The following is a 19666-nucleotide window of genomic DNA, read 5'->3' as shown; positions in this document are numbered from 1 at the left end:
TTTGATCTCTCCTTTACTGCAATTAAAACCCTGCATTTTCCTGAGATTACCGGTAACTGTGTAGGGCAGACTTTAAAAAAATGTATTTGGCACTAATTGTAATTTTTATTCTGTCAGAATCAACATTGCAAAAACATGATGGGACATTTAAGGCAGCACACATAGAACAGCAAATATCTAAAAACATTTTATTATCATCATATTCGACATCTGATTGTTTTCCAGACTCCCTTGGAGATACCCTCCTGTATTCTTTTTTGGAACATTATATCCTAATATATTCATTTAAATTTTGGGCTTATGCTTTTCCTTTGGGAAAATCTCCTTTTAGTATTAAACATACTCGAACAAATTCCCCAACCTTTGAGAATTGAGGGTTCCCCATAGGGCTTTTTGTCTGGGTCTGGTTACCATCTGTCCCACCGTGGCAGTCCTCCATGTTCTTGTACCGTTTTCTGGCCAGGTATAAGTTGCACCATTCCATCTTTGGTGTACACTGTATCTCTCCTTTCTGTATACAATTTTTCCCTGTTGAAGTGGATTTAACCTGCAAAACGCGTTGGAATTGTTATCAACTAACAAGATTGTTATCAAACACTTTGCCTATAGGCTGTTCTATTTTATACCATTCAGTGTAACCTATTTTGCTCCGACAAAATGTCATACTGAATTTACTATAGCATGGAGATTATTTTAGTTTGTATTTTGTCTTGTCTGTTTTAAAAAGAATATAATGATATAAAATGTTTTTATATATTTCTTGTTCTATGTATGCTGCCTTAAAAGTCCCATCATGTTTTTGCAATGTTTGATTCTAAGTGACATAGGGATGTTGGCAGCAAGTTAAAATCTTACAGATTTGAAAAATGAGTCATTTTTTTTCTACCTTTTTATTCTGTCGTCAATCAGGTCTCGGTAACACTGGAAACGTTTCAGGACTTATCTCTGCCAATACCGGGGAAGGAAGATTTAGCTAAGCTGCACTCGTCGAGCCATCAGACCTCCCTGGTTAAAGCTGGATCTTGTGGGGAGGCCTATGCTCCTCAAGGATGGATTGCATTATTCCTAGAATATCTTAAAAGGTAGAGATTGTAACATCGGGGTAACAATGTACTTTACAAATATTAAGACATTTTGTTTCTAAAGGAAGCTCATTCTGTGAAGGTAAGAGGTCCAGAGGTCTTTACTGTTTTTGGTAGCTACCGGAGAAATGAACCACCTGACCATTTCCTTTGTCTATAAGGCACTCTACTTAGTCTGCATTTCTGTGTGGGCTGTTAAAGGGGTTCCTACTCTTTCTATTGAGTCCTTCCGTGGGCTAAAAAGCAGGAGTACACAAAGATGCGCAGTAACACCCAAAACATGCAACTGAAGAACAGGGAAATGCATTGTTATAAGAAGATCCTGATGGTGGAGAATCTGAGGCTGAGGAATCGAAAGTGTCTCCTAACTAAATTGACATGTTTAGGTAGACTGGACATTTAAAAAGATTAAATAAAGAAAAAAAAAACAGACTGGTGACTTATCAGTGCAGCACAGTTTGCTCAATGGCTGCAGCACTAGATCACACGTTTGAATTTGGGCCAGGATATTATTTGCAAGAAGTCTGTATATTATCCCCAGGTTTGTGTACGCTTCCTCCAGACACTCCATTTCCTCCCTCATTCCAGAAACATGCAGTTAGGGTAATTGGCTTTCCCTTAAAAAAAGCCATATACTGTGTTAATGACATATGACTATGGTAGGGACATTAGATTGTGAACTCCCTTTAGGGACCGTTAGTGATATGAATATGGATTTTGTAAAGTGTGCTATATAAAAAATATATATCAATACCTTTTGAAGTCTGAAATCTTGTAGTGACTGCCATTTCTGACTACTCTCTTGCAATCCCTGTGTACAGCAAAGTTCAGACTGAGACAGGTAGAAACGGGTAATTATGTAACAAAGAGATTGTGCTAATCCTCTCCCATATAAATCTAATGGGCCGCTCCCTTAAATAAAGTATGTAGGTTGAAAAGAAAGGCAAAGGATAGTTGGGGTTTTAGAGCGGCAAAAGGATAATATATTGTAAAGAACAATTAGTAAGCCACAGCTTTTAGCGAGATGTGTAACATAGCATTTAATTTGGTCTCTCCCATATACACAACCATGGGAAGAATGACCGATAGGCTAGACAGTGATAACCCTATTTAAATATTGAAAGAAGATTTTCGTCTGACAGCGGAGATCGTTTGTTCAAGGTCTGTAATGGAATGGAACTGGATCATGTCTCATGCAGAGTTCGGCAGACGGAGGTGCTGTTGAGTCTCCGCCAAATCCCCTGAGGAAGCCGACAGGTGAAACATGTTGTGATACGAGACGTTACTCTCAATATTTAAATAGGTATATCACTGTCTAGCTTATCTGTCATTCTTCCCATGTTTGTGTACATGGGAGAAACCGAATGAAATGCTATGTCACACATCTTGCTAGAAACAGGCAACTGCATGTTCTGTAATACTTATGTGGCAACAAGAAACCTGCTAATGGAGAGAGAGCAGAGTGACAAAAAAATGTCATCATTCAGTTGCTTATCCTAATGCACCCTGGGGTTGGGACAACTGTTTTATGGCAGTAGAGAAAAGGCAAAAAATATCGGCACCTTTGTATGTGAAAGACTAAAAATAAGTTGGAAGTATGTTATTAGTGTAGGCTGTTGGGGGTGGAGGGCTGAGCACCCACTTAAATTTGAGGTAAACTATTTGGAGCACACCAAGTGTGGGTGCACCTGGACAGAATCTAAACTTTTCTGTTATCCTTAGAGCTAGAAGTAAAGAATAATCCTCATATGGAGATAGATATGTCAATAAAAATCCGGTTCTGTGTTCTGAGTCTTTTGTGCACTTTGTGGAGCTGGTTTTATATTATGTCTTTATTGGCAGGAACTTAAAGAGTATTTCACTCTTCTTTGCATATTATTTCTAGCTGGTTTTGGGGCCCCACAGTCACTCTTCAGGATTGTCTTGCAGCCTTCTTTGCCAGGGACGAACTTAAAGGTGGGCCATAGCAGTGGAACTTATCCTTTTATTTGACTCATAAGATAATATATTAAGCATGTGTTAGAGCTGAAAGAATCTAACTACTTGTATTTTCTTTTACAGGTGACAATATGTACAGCTGTGAAAAATGCAAAAAGTGAGTCTGAAAAAGATTTTTTTTCCTTTTATGTTAGAGTGGCGTCACCACTGTACTCTGATTTACTATTGGTATGACTTAAAATACCTATTAACTGCTTACCTATTAACCTCTATCTGCTAGTGCATGAATATCATGGAAGAATTGCTGTTTAGTGAAGCTGTCCTTTAAGATACTGCACCGTTCTAAAGGTGAACTACAGCTCCTCAACACCCAAAATGCAGGCAGCCTAGTTGGTATTCTTACCTTCAACTGTGATCCCCTTGGCAATATGAGCCCTGGGTATCTCCTCTTAAGTCTGCACAGGCTTGCATTGGCCCCATTCACTTTTTATGAATAGCTGTACTCATGGCTGCCTCCAGTATGGCTCTACCAAAGAAATGAATAGGGCTTCAAAGTGCATGCCTCGGTTAAAGGGGAGCTGATTGATGTACTCAGATGGCTTTAGCAAAAGACAATTTTGCTAGAGGTAAAGTTGTTCTAGTGTTAAAGTGCATGGTGAAGGGAAACATCCTCAAGAGGGTGAGGGACTCCATGAGACAGCTGATGTATAAAGTAGGTTTGTAAACCTTATTTCTTAAACGGAACAACACATGACTCACACTTGAAGTCCAGGCCAGCTGTTGTAGCTTTGAAAATAAGTTTGTTCTGAAAATAGTTTCTTGGCCAATAGTAGGCATCCAAGTAAAGACTGAAGATGTTTATCAATGTGGCATTATCCTCTTGACTCAAACAAATAGCAATATATGTGCAGTAAATAGCAGTTTTAAACATGTATGTAGGACTATATCAACTGTTGGTTCATTGTTATTTAGTTACTATGTAATTTCTGCAGCTTGGGCACTGTGAATGTTTTTGGTTTTCTGTCTGAAAAGTGTTGCCCTGAATTTTATATTTATGTATTTATTGATTTTTTTTTTTTGTAGGTTAAGAAATGGTGTCAAGTTTTGCAAAGTTCATAAATTTCCTGAGGTGAGCCCCTCAGAATGTCTGTAACATATTTATTCCTTTACTGCTATTGGGATTCTACAGGTAATGTTTTTAGGCAGATTTTCCCAGCCACCATCCACCATGCTTTCCTGTAAACCGCCGACAAGGCACCCTGGGAGATGTAAAGATTAGTTGGTTAGATTGAAAAATGACATAAGTTCATCAAGTTCAACCACTAGGGAAATAAAGATTTCCTAGATAAAAAAAGCCTTTAGATATAGTTGATCCAAAGGAAGGCAAAAAAACCCTGGTACAGTTTGATCCGGTCAGATTGATGTTATATTGTCCCTAATTCCTGCACTACAGTCCTCATTACTATTATACTTACTAAAGTTCTAAATGTTGGTTTGCCAACAACTGGATGGTTACATGGCTCCAGCTTTTTCTTTGCTGCAGGCTCTGTACAGGTAGTCCCCAGGTTACATATGAGATGTAAGGTATCGTAGGCTTGTTGTTAAGGTAAATTTGTATTTAGGTCGGAACAGGTACATTATTTTAATGCAATTAGGACAGATGTTTTTCTAAACATATTATTGGGCAGAGTGGTGTCAGTTACTGTAGAAAATCCTCACTGTGAGTTATTCACAATACAAAAAAAAACAAACTTTATGGAACTTAGACATTCATTAACTTCTGAAGCAAGCTGTGCTTTGATATGCAAAAAGAAGCAACTGCAGAGTTTGTCTTGGTCATTAGAGAGTTACAAGAGGCTGCAGAAAGAGCTCAGTCCCCTAAGATCACCCACAACCTCTGCTAGTCATGCAAACCACCTCCTCCTCCACATCAAGCCGCCGTCCTGCACACAAGTGAGCAGGGAAGCCCCGTTAGTATCTAGGGGACATCCATATGTCGGATGTCCTTAACTCGGGGACTACCTGTACTTTAAACTTCATACTGCCATGGTAGAAAAATTGACCCTGCCTTGTAATCATATACTGTATGTGCTTAGTGTAGTCTAATTTTCCCATTACGACTGCATTCTGGTTGTGGTTTACTAATTCACTTAGTCTAGGCCCTTGGGTTATATAAGTGAGCCTAGAAGCAATTCGGTATCCATATCCATATCTTAGCCATAGGTCTACTTTAGATGAATTGTCTGTGTGTGTGTGTGTATGTATATGTATATATATATATATATATATATATATATATATTGAGGAAAAAATGGATGCCAGAGGTGATCCAGCAATTCAGTATTCCAGGCGAAAATAATAAGAAGTCACTTGGGCTTTTGACAGCGGCAACCCAATGAACAGAGACTGAAATGTGGGTAATAACCTGGATATCATTAATTACTAGTAAGCTAATAAACTTTTTTCAACCCACAAGTAGAAACCGGTTTGAGTTGCTCTTCAAACCATTATAGTAAATTTGATTTTCAATTGTTTCCAATGTATTTTTTAATGTCAATATAATTCTTTTTCTTGCAGATTTTGAGTATACATCTGAAACGCTTTAGGCACGAGCTTATGTTTTCAACCAAAATCGGTACGCACGTATCGTTCCCACTGGAGGGTTTGGATCTGCAGCCTTTTCTTGCTAAAGACAGCCCGAGCCAGATTGTCACCTATGACCTTTTGTCTGTAATTTGTCATCATGGCACTGCCAGCAGTGAGTATTTGTGGATCGGGTTGTTTGCGTCCTGTTGTCTTTAGTAAAGATCCTGTGTACAATTCTATCTCATAACCTTATATCATTATCCAGGTGGCCACTATATCGCCTACTGCCGCAACAACCTGAATAACCTCTGGTATGAATTTGATGACCAGAGCGTCACTGAAGTGTCTGAAGCTACAGTGCAGAACGCCGAGGCCTACGTACTTTTCTATAGGTATTGGCTTCAATAAACTCAGAATTTTTTTTTTTTTATCTGTCCTGGAACTGATGACCTGTAATTAATAAAATAAGTTATATTTGGGTATTAGAATAACCCTAATTTGGTTTATTTCAAAAAGAGAATCAAATCCACAGCTTGTACATCCTCAGACTGCTCTGTGTGCCTTTTCATTCTTCATTCTCATACAAATGAATCCGATGAGTAGGTGCAGCTTTGTATATTAATCTTTTTCAGTTTTACTCCTTATTGGAAATCTCACGTTTGCATGATTATTTTTATTTATTTAATTGCCTATTTTTTGATGGTATGGAATTACCCAGTATTTAAACCATTATGGGTAATCCAATCACTATAATCATCATGGTAACTGGATTACAGTGATTGGATTACACAGATGGATTTAAATGCCAGAGAGAGGGAGGCTTATATCTGCAGCAGTTTTTATAATTTTATTGATAAGTTTATTCATACGGTTTTAGCATTAATGCCTATATTAAGCGGTATAACGCCCCCTTAAGCGGTATTCATGAGTGTGGCTCGGGGTAAAAAAAAAACATGCTGAAAGCGGTAACCCCGAGCCACACTCGGGGTAGCTAAAAACATTAAATAAAAAAAACCACTTACCTGGTCCCATTGGCGTCCTGCCCGTCGGATCCCATCCTTAGGCCGCATCCTCTTCCTCCGATCTTCAGCTGGTGACTGCACTGACGTTTCCCGGAGACGTTGGTGCGGGAGGCGCGGCGGGAAATTTAAATAATTTTGTATTGGATTCAATACAAAATAACTGTATTGAATCCAATACAAAGTAATATATATATATATATATATATATATATATATATATATATATATATATATATATATGCTACTGTTACTGTACAGTTATATATTACAGGTTTTAGTATTTTGTGCACCCCAGATTTTTTTTTTTAATTTTATTTTTAAATTTATTAAATATTGGATATATTTCGGTAAGTTATGCCTAAGAATTATAGGCTTACAATGTAAAATAAATTTCCATGCAAGACAATTTACAGGTTTTTGCATAAAAAAATACTGATCTAATTAGACCGCCAGGTAGGTTAATATATACCGTTGTGACATCTGTATTTATTTACTGCTAACGTATTACATTGTGTTGTAGATTAAATAGGGGTTGACAGACTGAACAGACTGACTTTATATTATTGTATATTTAACGTTAAGCCTGGAGTTAAGCATTATTACTTACATATCCGGCCTTGAAAAAGGCTTTACTGTGTTTTGTTGTGGGGTCTCTGTTAGATACATGTGAAACCCCCACAATAATAATTTTTGTCACCACTGAGGTGCCTCACTGTAAAGTTCTAATTGTAGTGATTGCATTTTTAAGTCGCTTCTCAGGTGTTCAGGCAATGTTGCAAGAAGTAATAAATAAATACACTGCACTAAACTGCATGTCATCCATGGATAGAATTGCCTTGCAGGGATTAGGAATCAAAATATAGGAAAGAGGGGCAAATGAGAACAACAATGTTTTGAGATAGGTGCATACAGAAACATGTATGTTTTGTAAAGCATATATGCTATTCCTAAATCAATGGACCAGACATAGTTCATCTACAAGAAAGGATGCACTGTTCTCTTTTTGCATTATCAGTATCCTTACTATTGCTTTTTGTTTTTATTTTTATTTATTTATTTTTTTTTACACCCCAGGAAGTCAAGTGAAGACGCCCAGAAGGAAAGGAGAAGGGTGACCAGCCTACTAAACCTCACGGAGCCCAGTTTGCTTCAGTTTTACATCTCTCGCCAGTGGCTTAATAGATTTAAGACATTTGCTGAGCCTGGTCCCATATCCAATAATGATTTCCTGTGTGCCCATGGGGGTAAGTCCTGGATATAGTGATGTATTAGTGCGTAGTACTCTTGTTTTAACCCCTTTATATCTTAGTATCAATTCCCACCAGGGATAATAATTTATACAGATTTCTTGTGTCTGTGTAAGTCTAGTTCAGTTATATAAAGGATTTCTGGTAGGTTGTTTGGTGTCTAAATGAACATGTCTTGGAGTACAGAAATATTGATTGCTTACTGACCGGAAAGTTGATAATGCATTATGTTGTTACATCATCAAATGTATGTACTATTCCTTTACCATTTTGTTTTTTTTATTTGGTTATTTCCTAGGTGTTCCACCACGTAAATCTGGCCTTATAGAGGACCTTGTAGTAATGTTGCCTCAGAATATATGGGATCATTTATACAGCAGGTCAGTGCTAATTTTATTACCTAGATCCTAATAAGTGAATTGGCCATGTTTAAAATAAAGATGTAGCCCTTGCAAAACAGTGTGACAACTTGAAGGTTACACAGGGCTGGGGAATTCCTTCATGTGCCCATATGGCAGGACAAGGTGGCAATAATTAAGAACTTGTGCTGCGCTTTGAGTTGGGGAGCTACGTGTTCCCTTAACCAGCAGTACCAGGTATTTCTCTTTACTCCTTGTGGCTCAGTAAGGAGAAGGGAATTTTTCTTGATGAGTAGTGGCTTTATCCTTTTTTGCCAACATTGTGGTGATTGGTAAATAATACATTTAATACATAATGTCCATAACTTGACTCTAAGGAGCAGATGACTATTACGATTTTTTTTAGGCTAAAGGCAAAAATCGTTTACCAAATAATGTAAGGTTGGAGTATTTAATGTTGTGCTAAATTAATTTGTCAGTTTAAGTCTCAAGGGTAGTGTTGTTGAGAGAAGGCCCAGTGTCCCAGTAGGACTAACTGGTCTATATAGATATAGCTCAAGGGCAAAGTTCATGTGGAAAATGACATCTGGCTTTGGCTTCAATATTGATTGCTAAGTATCTGTAGCTAAAGCTAATATCATGTACTCCAGTATCTGCACCTTCCTAAAGGCCACTTTAATCCTCTAGGCTTCAACACTCATTGCTGACCCCCCAAGTCCTTACTGGTTGTCAAATTACTGGGTGGGCACAATATCTTATTGGAAGAATGGATGTACCAGACCTTTACTTTCTGGTTTTAAAGACAATATTTGGTTGTAAGCGTGCTCAATTTCAGAGACTCCTGCTCAATCTGCCTTTATCACAGAGACTGAGGTAGGGTATGCACAGGCACATAAATGTGCCAGTATCATAATAAAGCTGCTGCCCGATATTAGGAGAGGTAAGCTTGACTTTTTAATGAGCTGAAATTGCTGTCCGGATGTTAAAAGTGCAGTAACCCCTTCACTACTGATCTGATTAGCTTGCAATTGGTTACTGCACTTAACCCATTACTGCTGGTTTTTCTATTGCTTTATTTAATAAGCATGCCTGCGCGTTTGTACATAATAGGCAGTTGGCGATGAGGCTCCCCGGTGTTTCCACTTTGTAAGGTGCGCCTTTGAGCCTTTCTTACGGATGCTGTGAATGAATTGTTCTCAGACAGATAAAATGTAATTACATGGAGTAAGGTTCCAAGGTTCTCACTCTTCTCAGATTACACACAGGCACTTTCAGATGGCACATTCAAAGCATTAGGAGCCATTAAGACACTTTGCATGTATTTTCTTGTCTCAGTCATTATATCTGATTGCACTAATACACAGCTATATAATGAGGGATAAGTGTACATTTGTTCAAAACTGCAAGCATGCTATAGAGAGCAATTGATGATTTCATCCTTCAAGACTCCTGCTAACATCCAAGAAGTCCTGCTAACAAAAGGAACCAAATCTAATTCAGAGCTACATCTTTATATGAAAGCACTCTTACCATTTGTCAATATATGTTCTGTGGTTCTAGATTTGGAGGTGGACCTGCTGTCAATCATCTTTACGTTTGCCAAACCTGCCAGATCGAACAGGAGAAAATTGAAAAGAGGAGGAAGATGGAACTGGAAACGTTCATTCGGGTAAAAGAATCTCCCGTGGTCTAAGTCTGTATAAAACCTGAATCAATAAGATTTGCAAATAGCAATCCAGTTCCTTGTTTCTTTTTTAGTGATTTAAGGAGGCTACCAGATTGTTATAAACCCTTAGCCCATGTGTGTCCCTCTTACATTATCTCTCCCATTCGCTTAATAATGCTCTCCCTCCCCTTCTTCTGTCTTTTGTCCATTATGTACAGTTTTTTGGAGGTTTGGTTATAGGGAGGGGATGTTATAAGTAAAGAGCTGGTAATTGACATTCTTATACCCGCAGCAACCTCCCAAATCTTCATGTCAAGGACCAGTCTTGTGGCAGTCTAGCAGAAAATGCTTAAACATTTGCCAACAGTGTAAAATCTTGTCCACATTTTCCTACCTCCTGCATATTCGTATTAGCCCACCTCTGGGCTAATAGGAATCTGTGGTAGTGCAGGCCTAAGCAAAAAGCTCTAACATTCATCAGAGATTTTGTGGGAAAGGGACCCAGGTTTGGTTAGATAAGGAGGGTTTGGGCAGAGCTTTTCTTAATTTTTTCATGTTCTCCATATTATCGCCTTAACTTTATTTCAAAGAAATCCAAACTGTATTTTTCTGTCTCCGAACATTTACAGCCCCCACCTCTTTTCTGCCTGTCTGTCTATTGTCTCTCAGGCCTAATTATCTAACCTGAGTCATGATCAGCCCACACTTTCTCTTTTTTTGGCCCTAACTTTTCTGAAAAATGCAGTTTGGACTTCAGCGAGTGACTTATTTGTAGCCCTAGACTAAAGCTGAATGTATATACCATGTGCTTTCATTCCAAGTAATTACTGTTTTCTAAGCTTTATGATTTTATTCTACTGGAAGGCTCTGTAATCCTTTAAAAGCACAGTGTCTTTGTTTCTCCAGCTTAACAAGGCTTTTCAAGAAGAAGACTCCCTAGCTGTCATCTACTGTATCAGCATGCAGTGGTTCCGGGAGTGGGAAGGCTTTGTGAAGGGCAAGGATGCTGGTATGTACCGCTCTATTGTTGGCCATTTAGGAGGGTTTAACGGTCTAATTAATTTGCATTACAAGTAGTTCATAAGAAGAGAAAGACTGCTTGGTGAGATGGGCAGAGCCTGAAACACAAGTTGGGAAATTTCTTCTAACTCAAAATACATAACAAATTCAGCGTTTCTGCCTGCTAGTATCACAGGTGGCAAGTGCAAGAAAACAAGACCACCTAAACACCAAATTTGTGTTTTAACAGAATATTATTTTACATACAAAATGCATAAGCGCTCAGAGATCGAACCTCGGTCAATTTCCTAGGAAAGACTACATTTTCAGTTTTAGATTTCTCATAATCTTAAAGCCACACTCCCACCCTGTGTAAGAAACGCAGCATGATAATAGTTAATTTTCTGCTGTTTCCCTATTTTATGTAACCCTGGTACTTCTGGGTACTGAGAGGCCCAATGCCTGAAGGAACCACTTGTTGAGCTTAAGATAAACAAATTCCACCAACTCTTTATTGCAGAGTAGACATAGCATGCCTCTTCTACAAGAAAGAGCTGTCTGCATTTTTTTAAATAAAACAAACTTGCCTGTCCTCAATCTTCTACTGAATGTACACTATACCCGGGATCTTACATTTACAATAATGTATATTTTGTCATTCTGACCAGGCCATTAAGATGGTCAAAGCCTGAAGGAGACCAGGTAATGATGTTCAATTATTTAATTTAATTTTTGGAGGTGGCAGTGGGAATCAGAAATACAGATAGCACTAAAGCCAAGTACAGATACTCCTCAGCCTGTACTTGAAACCATCTGTCCAATGAGTACACTGTAAAGCAGCATAGCTTTTCCATCACTTATCTCTACTGTATCATGTTTATTGCTCCACACTCTGACATTGATCCCGGGTTGCAGGCTGTTGGGGATCCTGTCACTGATAGATGCTGCACATTGGCAGCTCCGCACACCGGCTCTTTACTATGCTTCTCACTTAACCAGTTTGCAGGAATGGAACCTGGTTGCTAAGTAAGGAGAATCTGGATAAGTTATTGGAGTCGGAGGTTGGCATTTACCAGCACACATTTCATGGGCATCTGTTGCTGTTACTGTCAGAAAGCCCATCCTAAGAAATGACATGCATCAGATGCAATTAGCAGGGTTATTATGCAAGATATATTAAACATGTAGCAGCTAAGTAAAATACACAAGTTAGTTGTCATTCTGCAAAGATTTTCTTGTACTTTAATGTCGGTAGTGACTGTGGGAGTGTTTCATAAGTGTGTGTTCTTTTTTCAGATCCTCCTGGACCAATCGATAATTCTAAAATTGCAGTTAGTAAATGCGGACATATTACCTTGAGACAAGGTAAGCAATGCTTTTATCAGTGGGACTTTAGGACAGATAGCACTACAAAAGGCGGCTGTAGATAGAAGGCCAGAAGGGAGAATATTATTAAAGCCCTATTTTAAATAATTTATTGTAAAACTTTAATTTGAGGTTATCGGCAGACCTAGAAATGCATGGCAGCATAAAGCAATAGTATATATGTCAATGAAGAATGCAACTACGATATACACATACTGTGCACTACATATGGAGGACTGAGGACTTTTATTTCTTTATTTTTGTACTTTCCTAAATAGGCAGCTGGTAAATTACATACCACAGACACCACCTTTACTTCTTTTAAAACATACCTGTCACATAAAAAAATGATTAACAATCGTCTATATATAGCATTCAAGCCAGATTTGGAAAGAGCAGGGAAGGGTTAAAACTGTTTGAATAGGCAAGGCGAGTAATATTTTTTTTAATCTTGGTAACCTCTGGATAGAATGAGATGATATTAGAACTTTCTGCAGATATTCCCATTTGCTTCCTGCATGTTGCCAAAACAGTAACAGAATACTGATACAGGTTCTAACACTTTCCCATTCTATCCAAAACCTAATATTGCTCATTGTAGATGTAACTAAGCCCAATTTCTAAACTCTGCCATCAGGAGCAGATTCAGGACAGATCTCTGAAGACACCTGGAACTTCCTTCAGTCCATCTATGGCGGGGGTCCAGAAATTACATTGAGGCAAAGTGTGGCAGTCAACGAATCGGAAGTGAGCCAAACCGAAGAGAAGATTGATGTGGAGACACGGAATATATAAATATTTAGGGGAGCTGCAAATATGAAGATGAAGTCACTTTTTTTTTTTTTTTTTTTTTTCCTTTCTTGTACAAATCATTCCATTTGTTAACTGTATTTTTTACATTACAGGGCATTTTGTTAGCTGGTATTTAAAGTGTCCTATTTATGTTTTTGTTTTTTAGAGAGAAAGTGGGAATGCTGATCATTTTAATCCATATGATGTAAATGTATTGAGCTATTTTTGTTCAGTCCCTCACTGTATATAACATGTAAATTTGAAGCTGTTTGTTGGGTTGCAGGGGACACATTCCGTGTACGGCACCTTGTATGATCCACTGCCATGCCTTGGGAGTTTGGCTACCAGGAGTTTCCCATATCAATTCTGCAGCTCCCTTTTCGCTGGGGGATAATACATAAACACTGGAAGGAAAGTCGAAGTTTTGCACTTTATCAGTAACAAATACATTGGCAATGACATCAAATATGCCGAAACCCATGCAGAATCGTGTGTGCTGAGTACAGCTGGCAATAGACTTGTACCCAGTAGTGCATTCTCTGTAGAAACATATTGTGAATAAGAGAAAAGAGTTTGACTATCAGAAATTGATTCTTCTGGGGTTAACCTCACCATCAGATCCTGTCTAGCACATTTCCAGGATTAAGTCAGTGTGCTTTGCAGAATACACCTTTTTGGCATTCTCTAAATCAGTGTTTCTCAACCAGGGTTCCTCCAGAGGTTGCTGGGGGTTCCTTAAGCAAATTGGGCCTCTCAGGTCAGTATAGGTGACGCCATTAATCTTCTTGGCTATCTGTAAGGGTGACATTCTTCCCAATGGCCAGCAATATAAGAGGCATTCTTACTACTCACCACCACACTAGTATACTGTGAACTGTGGATGTTGTTATAGCCAGGGTTCCCTAAAGACCTGAAAGTTATTTCAAGAGTTCCCACATGTTATAAAGGCTGAGAAACACTGCTCTAAACAGTGATGGTTGCAGCTGATTTTGGGCGTTTCTTCCACTTTCTTCTCCCGGTTTCTTTTTAGCCCTTTTTTTTTTTTTTATTCGTCTCATGCTGTGTAAGGCTTTAGCCAATCAGCTTTTTGATATCCTAGCTTGACAAAGTTAGTATTGAGAATGTAGCAATGCCTGATTTTGGAATCCTTGACTTATCATTTTATTGTGCTGTACAAATGAAAAAGCACTTTTAAACCGAAAAAAATGGCGCATCTCCTCTCCCTACTGCCCCTTATAAAATTGTATTTTTATATCGCTTTGGCTTTGCCCAGAAGGGGTAACTTTATTAATATGTGACTCAGGTGGGAGAATGATAGGAGGATCCAATGAAGAAAACGCCAGTTCTTGGTATTTTTTTTGTTTCTTGAACGTATGAATATGGTAATGCAATGATGCTTGAGCCTATTGTCTGCTGAGACTTGTTTTGTGCATGACATGCCCTAGTGTAAAAGTAGGAAGAAAATTTTATTTTGATAATTGTAGAAGATGCTCGTCGTGTTGATCGGAAGTTTCTTAAATGTGAATGTTTCTAATATATTTATATAGTTAAATTTATTTTTACTGGTGTCGAAGATAGATGCATTTTTTTTTAATGTACTGGTAATCCAGGTGGGCAGGAAATATTGCAGAGCACAGGTTTTGTAGCCCCGGAAGAAAGTTCAGTTGAGCTTTCCAAGGTGTTCTCTATTTTGGGTGGGCTGAGGCAGAATTCAGTATTGTGCCGAGTATGGAATGCTGTATTGTACACCATCATTTCATTCCTACCAACCCCCATCATGGCTTCGAATAGCTGAGCTTGATTTTTAGGTACTCTTAAAGGGTATTTCCCAGAATTACACATATACCCCTCAACCTCCCTTTTACCCTCTAGAGCAGCAGTCCACAACCTGTGGTCCACAGCTCTGGCCGGTGCACCCCCCAGCGGGGTCAGGAGAAGGACCATGTCTCCCGTGTGCATCGCAGGTTCAGGGCGGTGGCTGGTTATGTCTCTGGACACAACCTACCCACTCTCCCATTGCAGACTCAGACCTGCGATGGGAGAGTGAGCGGGTTCTGGCATCATGACGTAACTCTGGGGGAAGTTTGTTCCCCTTTGAGTGACACACAGCTCTCTGCGCATGCGCGGTCTGGAGTCCATAAATTTTGTGGTTCGTGATGTCCAAAAGGTTGGGGGACCACTGGGCCTAGAGCTTGTCCTAAGGACATCATCACCAGGCCTATAAAATTATTTTCTAACAGACTTGTTAGAAGCTGCTGTTTGAACCAATTAAGAGACATTAGCAATTTCAAATTGTTGTTAAACAAATTTCAAACAAATTGTTGTTAAACCTTTTTATCCTTTATAATAAATTATGGGTTTTATGTATATCAAGAATGGATTGCTTATTGCCTTAAAAGTCCTGTTGGTTAAAACATTTTCTTTGGGATGGTGTTGTTTAAAGAATACATGAATGGGGAGATATGTACAGGAAGTCCCTGAGTTAAAGACATCCAACATTCGGATTAATCCCAGATAAGAACAGGCCTTTCCTGCTCTCTTGTGCAGGATGGAGGCTTGATGGGGGACAGTCTGCATGACTTGCAGAAGAAATCTTTTGCTAAACGCAGCTGGGACTGAGCTCTTCTGCAAGCTCTTGTAACTCTTTAATGACCAAGACAAACTTTGCAGTTGTTTCTTTTTGCATACCAAAGCACAGCTTTCTCCAGAAGTTAATGAATGTCTAGGCTCCATAAAGTTGCTGTGTGATTAGCTCACAGTGAGGATTTTTTACAGAGAACCCAAAGAACGATCAATGGTAGCTCAGCTGAAAAGGCCTGCTCAGCTAATCACAGCCGTGCTAGGGGTTGGGAAGGATTTTAATACCCGGCATTTAAACTGCAGTTAGATGAGACCCTGCCATAGACTATCCAAATGAATGAGACCAGCTTGTGTGTAGTTTCTTTAAATCTCCACCCAAAATGATTCATTCATTCATTTAGAAAGAGTAAGCTGGCACACATTGGTGTTTATGCACCACCTTTTGGATGCAATGCTATACATTTCATTCCTCAACAATTACCTTTTTACAGCCAGTGCACATGAAGAAGATTCCCCTGGAATGTCTATGGGTATTGTGTGTCAGTTCCTTGAGCAGTGAGGGGGGGAAAAAAACGATGAATTCTGCAATATATCTGCACTGCACTGCACTGTCATCATCCCTCTCCCAAAGCCAGCTTTGTCATTTTGGGTGGAGGTTTCCTCACCAAGGGCCAGTTTGATAGACAGCACAGTTCAAAATTTACCTGCAAGCACAACTGATCATTCTTTTCACATTTGGGAAAAAAAGTAAAACGACTGTAGATGTTCTAGAGGTTCTGTGATTTCTCAGACCTGTAGTAGAGTAATTGCATATGTGTGTGGTCAGAACTTTTTTTTTTTTTGTCAATAATTCTCTGTAAATATGCTGTAACTTCTATTCTGAAATCCTCACAGCTGGATGGGACATGTCAATTTTGCCAATTTCACTTTGGAACTTTCTTCTTTTTGGCAGCGAACTCAACTTCTGTGTGCTGGATAAATACTCCACACCGTGGTAACCCTGCATAATTTTGGAAGATTGTAAGATTCTCTGTGATTTGAGCAATTTTTAACCTGTTGCTTTTTCCTACAGTAGTAGGCTGTGGTTGGGATTTAAAGCTAAACTCCAGGCATATATATAACACTAAATTAACAATATACTGCCGTTAGGGTAACCAGATTGGTCTTTAAAATGACGTCCTGTTTTCCCCAGCACAGTAGGGCTTAAGGGGAAAGGGCTTGGGTTCAAGTATTTAATGCATTCCACAAAGTCAATCTTGGGAGAGGTAAAAAGTCATGGTGATTTTTAGGAATCGAATTACCACATTTAAAGTTTACTATAAAAGAATTAATTTTTTGCAAAAACATACACATACAATTACAATAAAAAAATCAGTCTCTCAGTTTTACAACCTCTTGTCTTAAAAAATGTTTTACTCAACGCATTTCGCAGTTTTCAACCGTCTGCTTCAGATTTTTTTTCAAGATGTTACACCTTGTTGCACATCTGTTTATAACATAACTGACCAATCTTATCCATAGAAGAAAAGGGGAAGAATCAGTTTATAACTAAACTGACCAAAAACTAAACAATTTTTTTATAAAACAAAAAAAATAACACAAAACTTACAAATTGTTAGCAGGTATAAAAGTAGTCTCTCCTAAGAGAGTTGTAAGTTTTGTGGTGTTTAAATTTATATTTTGTTTTATTGAAAGATTTTTGGTCCGACATCTTATAAACAGATTATTTCCTTTTTCTTTCTATAGATAAGATTTGAAACGCGTTGAGCAAAACATTTTTCAAGAGAACGGGTTGTAAAACAGAGATTGATTTTATATTGTACAGGTAGTCCCCGAGTAAGGACATCCGACATTCGGATGCCTCCCTGTTACAGTCGTTTCATTTTGCATATCAAAGCGCAGCTTGCGCCAGAAGGTAATGAATGTCTAGGCTCCATAAAGTTTTTTTTTTTTTTCCTTTGTTTTTTTTGCTTTGTTAGTGATTAACTCACAGTGAGGATGTTATACAGTAACTGATATCACCTACCTCATATGTTGAGACAAACATCTGTCCTAATTTAATTTTTTAAAATAATGTACCTGTTCCAACTTGCATACAAATTCAAGTTAAGAACAAACCTACAGTCCCTATCTCATATGTAACCCAGGGACTACCTGTATATGTGTTTTTGGAATACATTGTATCCCTTTATAGTAAACTTGAAATGTGGTAATTCGATGCCTATATATATATATATATATATATATAAAGGGGTGTGTGGCATCTTTCTGTAAGATATGTAAAAGATTACAAATAGGGTGACTTTGTTTTGCGAGATACACCTGATACCCAGGTGCATTGTGTGGCTCATAAAACTAATTACCCTGGAAACCCCACATTTATGCATTTCAGCTACTTTTCCCTAGTTTCCAGTTTTCTCAGCCGTTTCCCTAGTTTCCAGCTTGTAAAAAAAAATGTTGCTTCTAAATGCATAGCTTGCAGTTTTTCTATACATTTTTACAAGTTTCAGAACATTTACGTCAGTGGCACGAATTCTGCTTAGCCCTAGGGTCCCAGCATGCCATTTACTTCCCTGCATTACATTTATCAAACACATCACAAGTGAATGTGTGATATGAATCCTTTTATGGTATTCATTTTATTGGAGTTTGCAGAGCACTTGGCGCATTGCAGTAGTAAGTCCTGCGCTTGCGGCTTGTGATGCAAAATCTGCAACAAAGTTAAAGTTGTGGGTGTGTATACATGTGGGTATGTTGCCACCAATGTGTATTTCACTCTATGGTACACTGACCTTCAATGATCAGCTAGGAAAAGTATTTTACATTGAGCACAAAAAATCCTTTGATTAATTGCAGTTTGTGTGTTAGTCTCTACTAATGGGATCACAAAATGACTACATTTAGGGGTCTCTAAATGGTTGCCACTGATGAACAAATTGTAATGTATTCAAGAATAGCTCAGAATCAAAAGTACTTATTTAGTAAAATATTGGCATCAAAAAACCAAACTTGGAAAGTTGGTGCCTCAAGCTGCCTTCATTCAGCTGCAGAGGAATTCAAGGGGCCTTGAATGCAAAAAACAACCTCATCCGTGTCAGTTGTTGGCCATACACCCTAATAGTATGTATTCTTTTGTTCTGTGCCTGAAGTTTAGCTTTAAGTTTGTGTTGTCCGTGTCAGCCAATCAGATTCTTTTTTCACTCTTCTGTACTTTACTAGAAAAATTGGGGGAACTAGTTAATTGGTAATTAAAAAGAGGCTGAGGCAATTCTTCCCTATGTGCACCTTGCAGCTATCATAACCTCAGCATCTTTCCAGTTCATGCAAATGCAACAAGAATGGCAATAAAGAAAATATTTATAGAGTTGAATATTGTCTTGATTTATGGCTTCCAGTTATTCAGGAAGTTGGTGCTGGCCCTTCAAGTTTTACCTTCACCTGCAACACAGATTACCTTACGTCCTGGTGTTTCTCCAGTTCTGGCGTGTAAATATTACAGAAACTCAATGATGTAAAAATAACCACTGAGACGTCCCTAGACCATGGTCGGTGAAAACCCCCGGGGTACTGCTGTAATAATGAATTGCATTCTCTGTGGCTTGTTCTTACAGTTTTTACTGCACAAATGCAATGAATGGCACACGTGATTGTTAGCATGTTATGAATCTGTTGAATTATTTAATTGCTCATTGTAAACAGTCAATAAAAGAAGACAAGTTTAATCCATTGTCTGCCTTTGAATTACTGCCTGGAATGCTTTAGTCTCTCGCCATAACTTGTTCCATCTTCATACGAGGTGAAAACCATGGTGGTCTTACGATGCTGGATATGCCATGTTTGTAAAAGAGAAATGGCACCGGGGTAAATATAGATCGGATGCCCACTGCAAAAAAGGATGAGTGGCACAGAGTTACCCCACTTCAATACTGTGAGGTTTACCCTGTGGTAGCTGTGCCAATCTCAGTCCAGCCTCACCTGCAGTCAACTTCTGTCATGCAATTAAGTCCGGTCGCAGTTCAGTGTTTTCAGG

The 19666-nt window shown here is 38.5% G+C and overlaps 1 protein-coding gene across 3 annotated transcripts in view; it reads left to right on the top strand.

The window, feature by feature from the left end:
* Positions 1–19358, top strand: part of USP33 (ubiquitin specific peptidase 33) — a 47390-nt gene extending 28032 nt beyond the window's left edge. For 2 of the 3 annotated variants that reach the window (XM_072419504.1, XM_072419506.1), the window contains 12 exons: positions 910–1082; positions 2968–3038; positions 3144–3177; positions 4104–4149; positions 5598–5778; positions 5872–5998; positions 7703–7872; positions 8174–8255; positions 9795–9903; positions 10807–10909; positions 12196–12264; positions 12902–19358. In XM_072419504.1, the coding sequence (XP_072275605.1) occupies positions 910–1082; positions 2968–3038; positions 3144–3177; positions 4104–4149; positions 5598–5778; positions 5872–5998; positions 7703–7872; positions 8174–8255; positions 9795–9903; positions 10807–10909; positions 12196–12264; positions 12902–13059 (1323 nt within the window). In that variant the 3' untranslated portion in view covers positions 13060–19358. The other variant, XM_072419505.1, reaches the window with a different exon arrangement.
* The last annotated feature ends 308 nt before the right edge of the window (positions 19359–19666 follow it).

The sequence above is a fragment of the Pyxicephalus adspersus genome, chromosome 8 (genome assembly GCF_032062135.1).
Source record: "Pyxicephalus adspersus chromosome 8, UCB_Pads_2.0, whole genome shotgun sequence".
NCBI lineage: Eukaryota > Metazoa > Chordata > Amphibia > Anura > Pyxicephalidae > Pyxicephalus > Pyxicephalus adspersus.
This window is presented reverse-complemented; position numbering and strand designations above follow the sequence as displayed.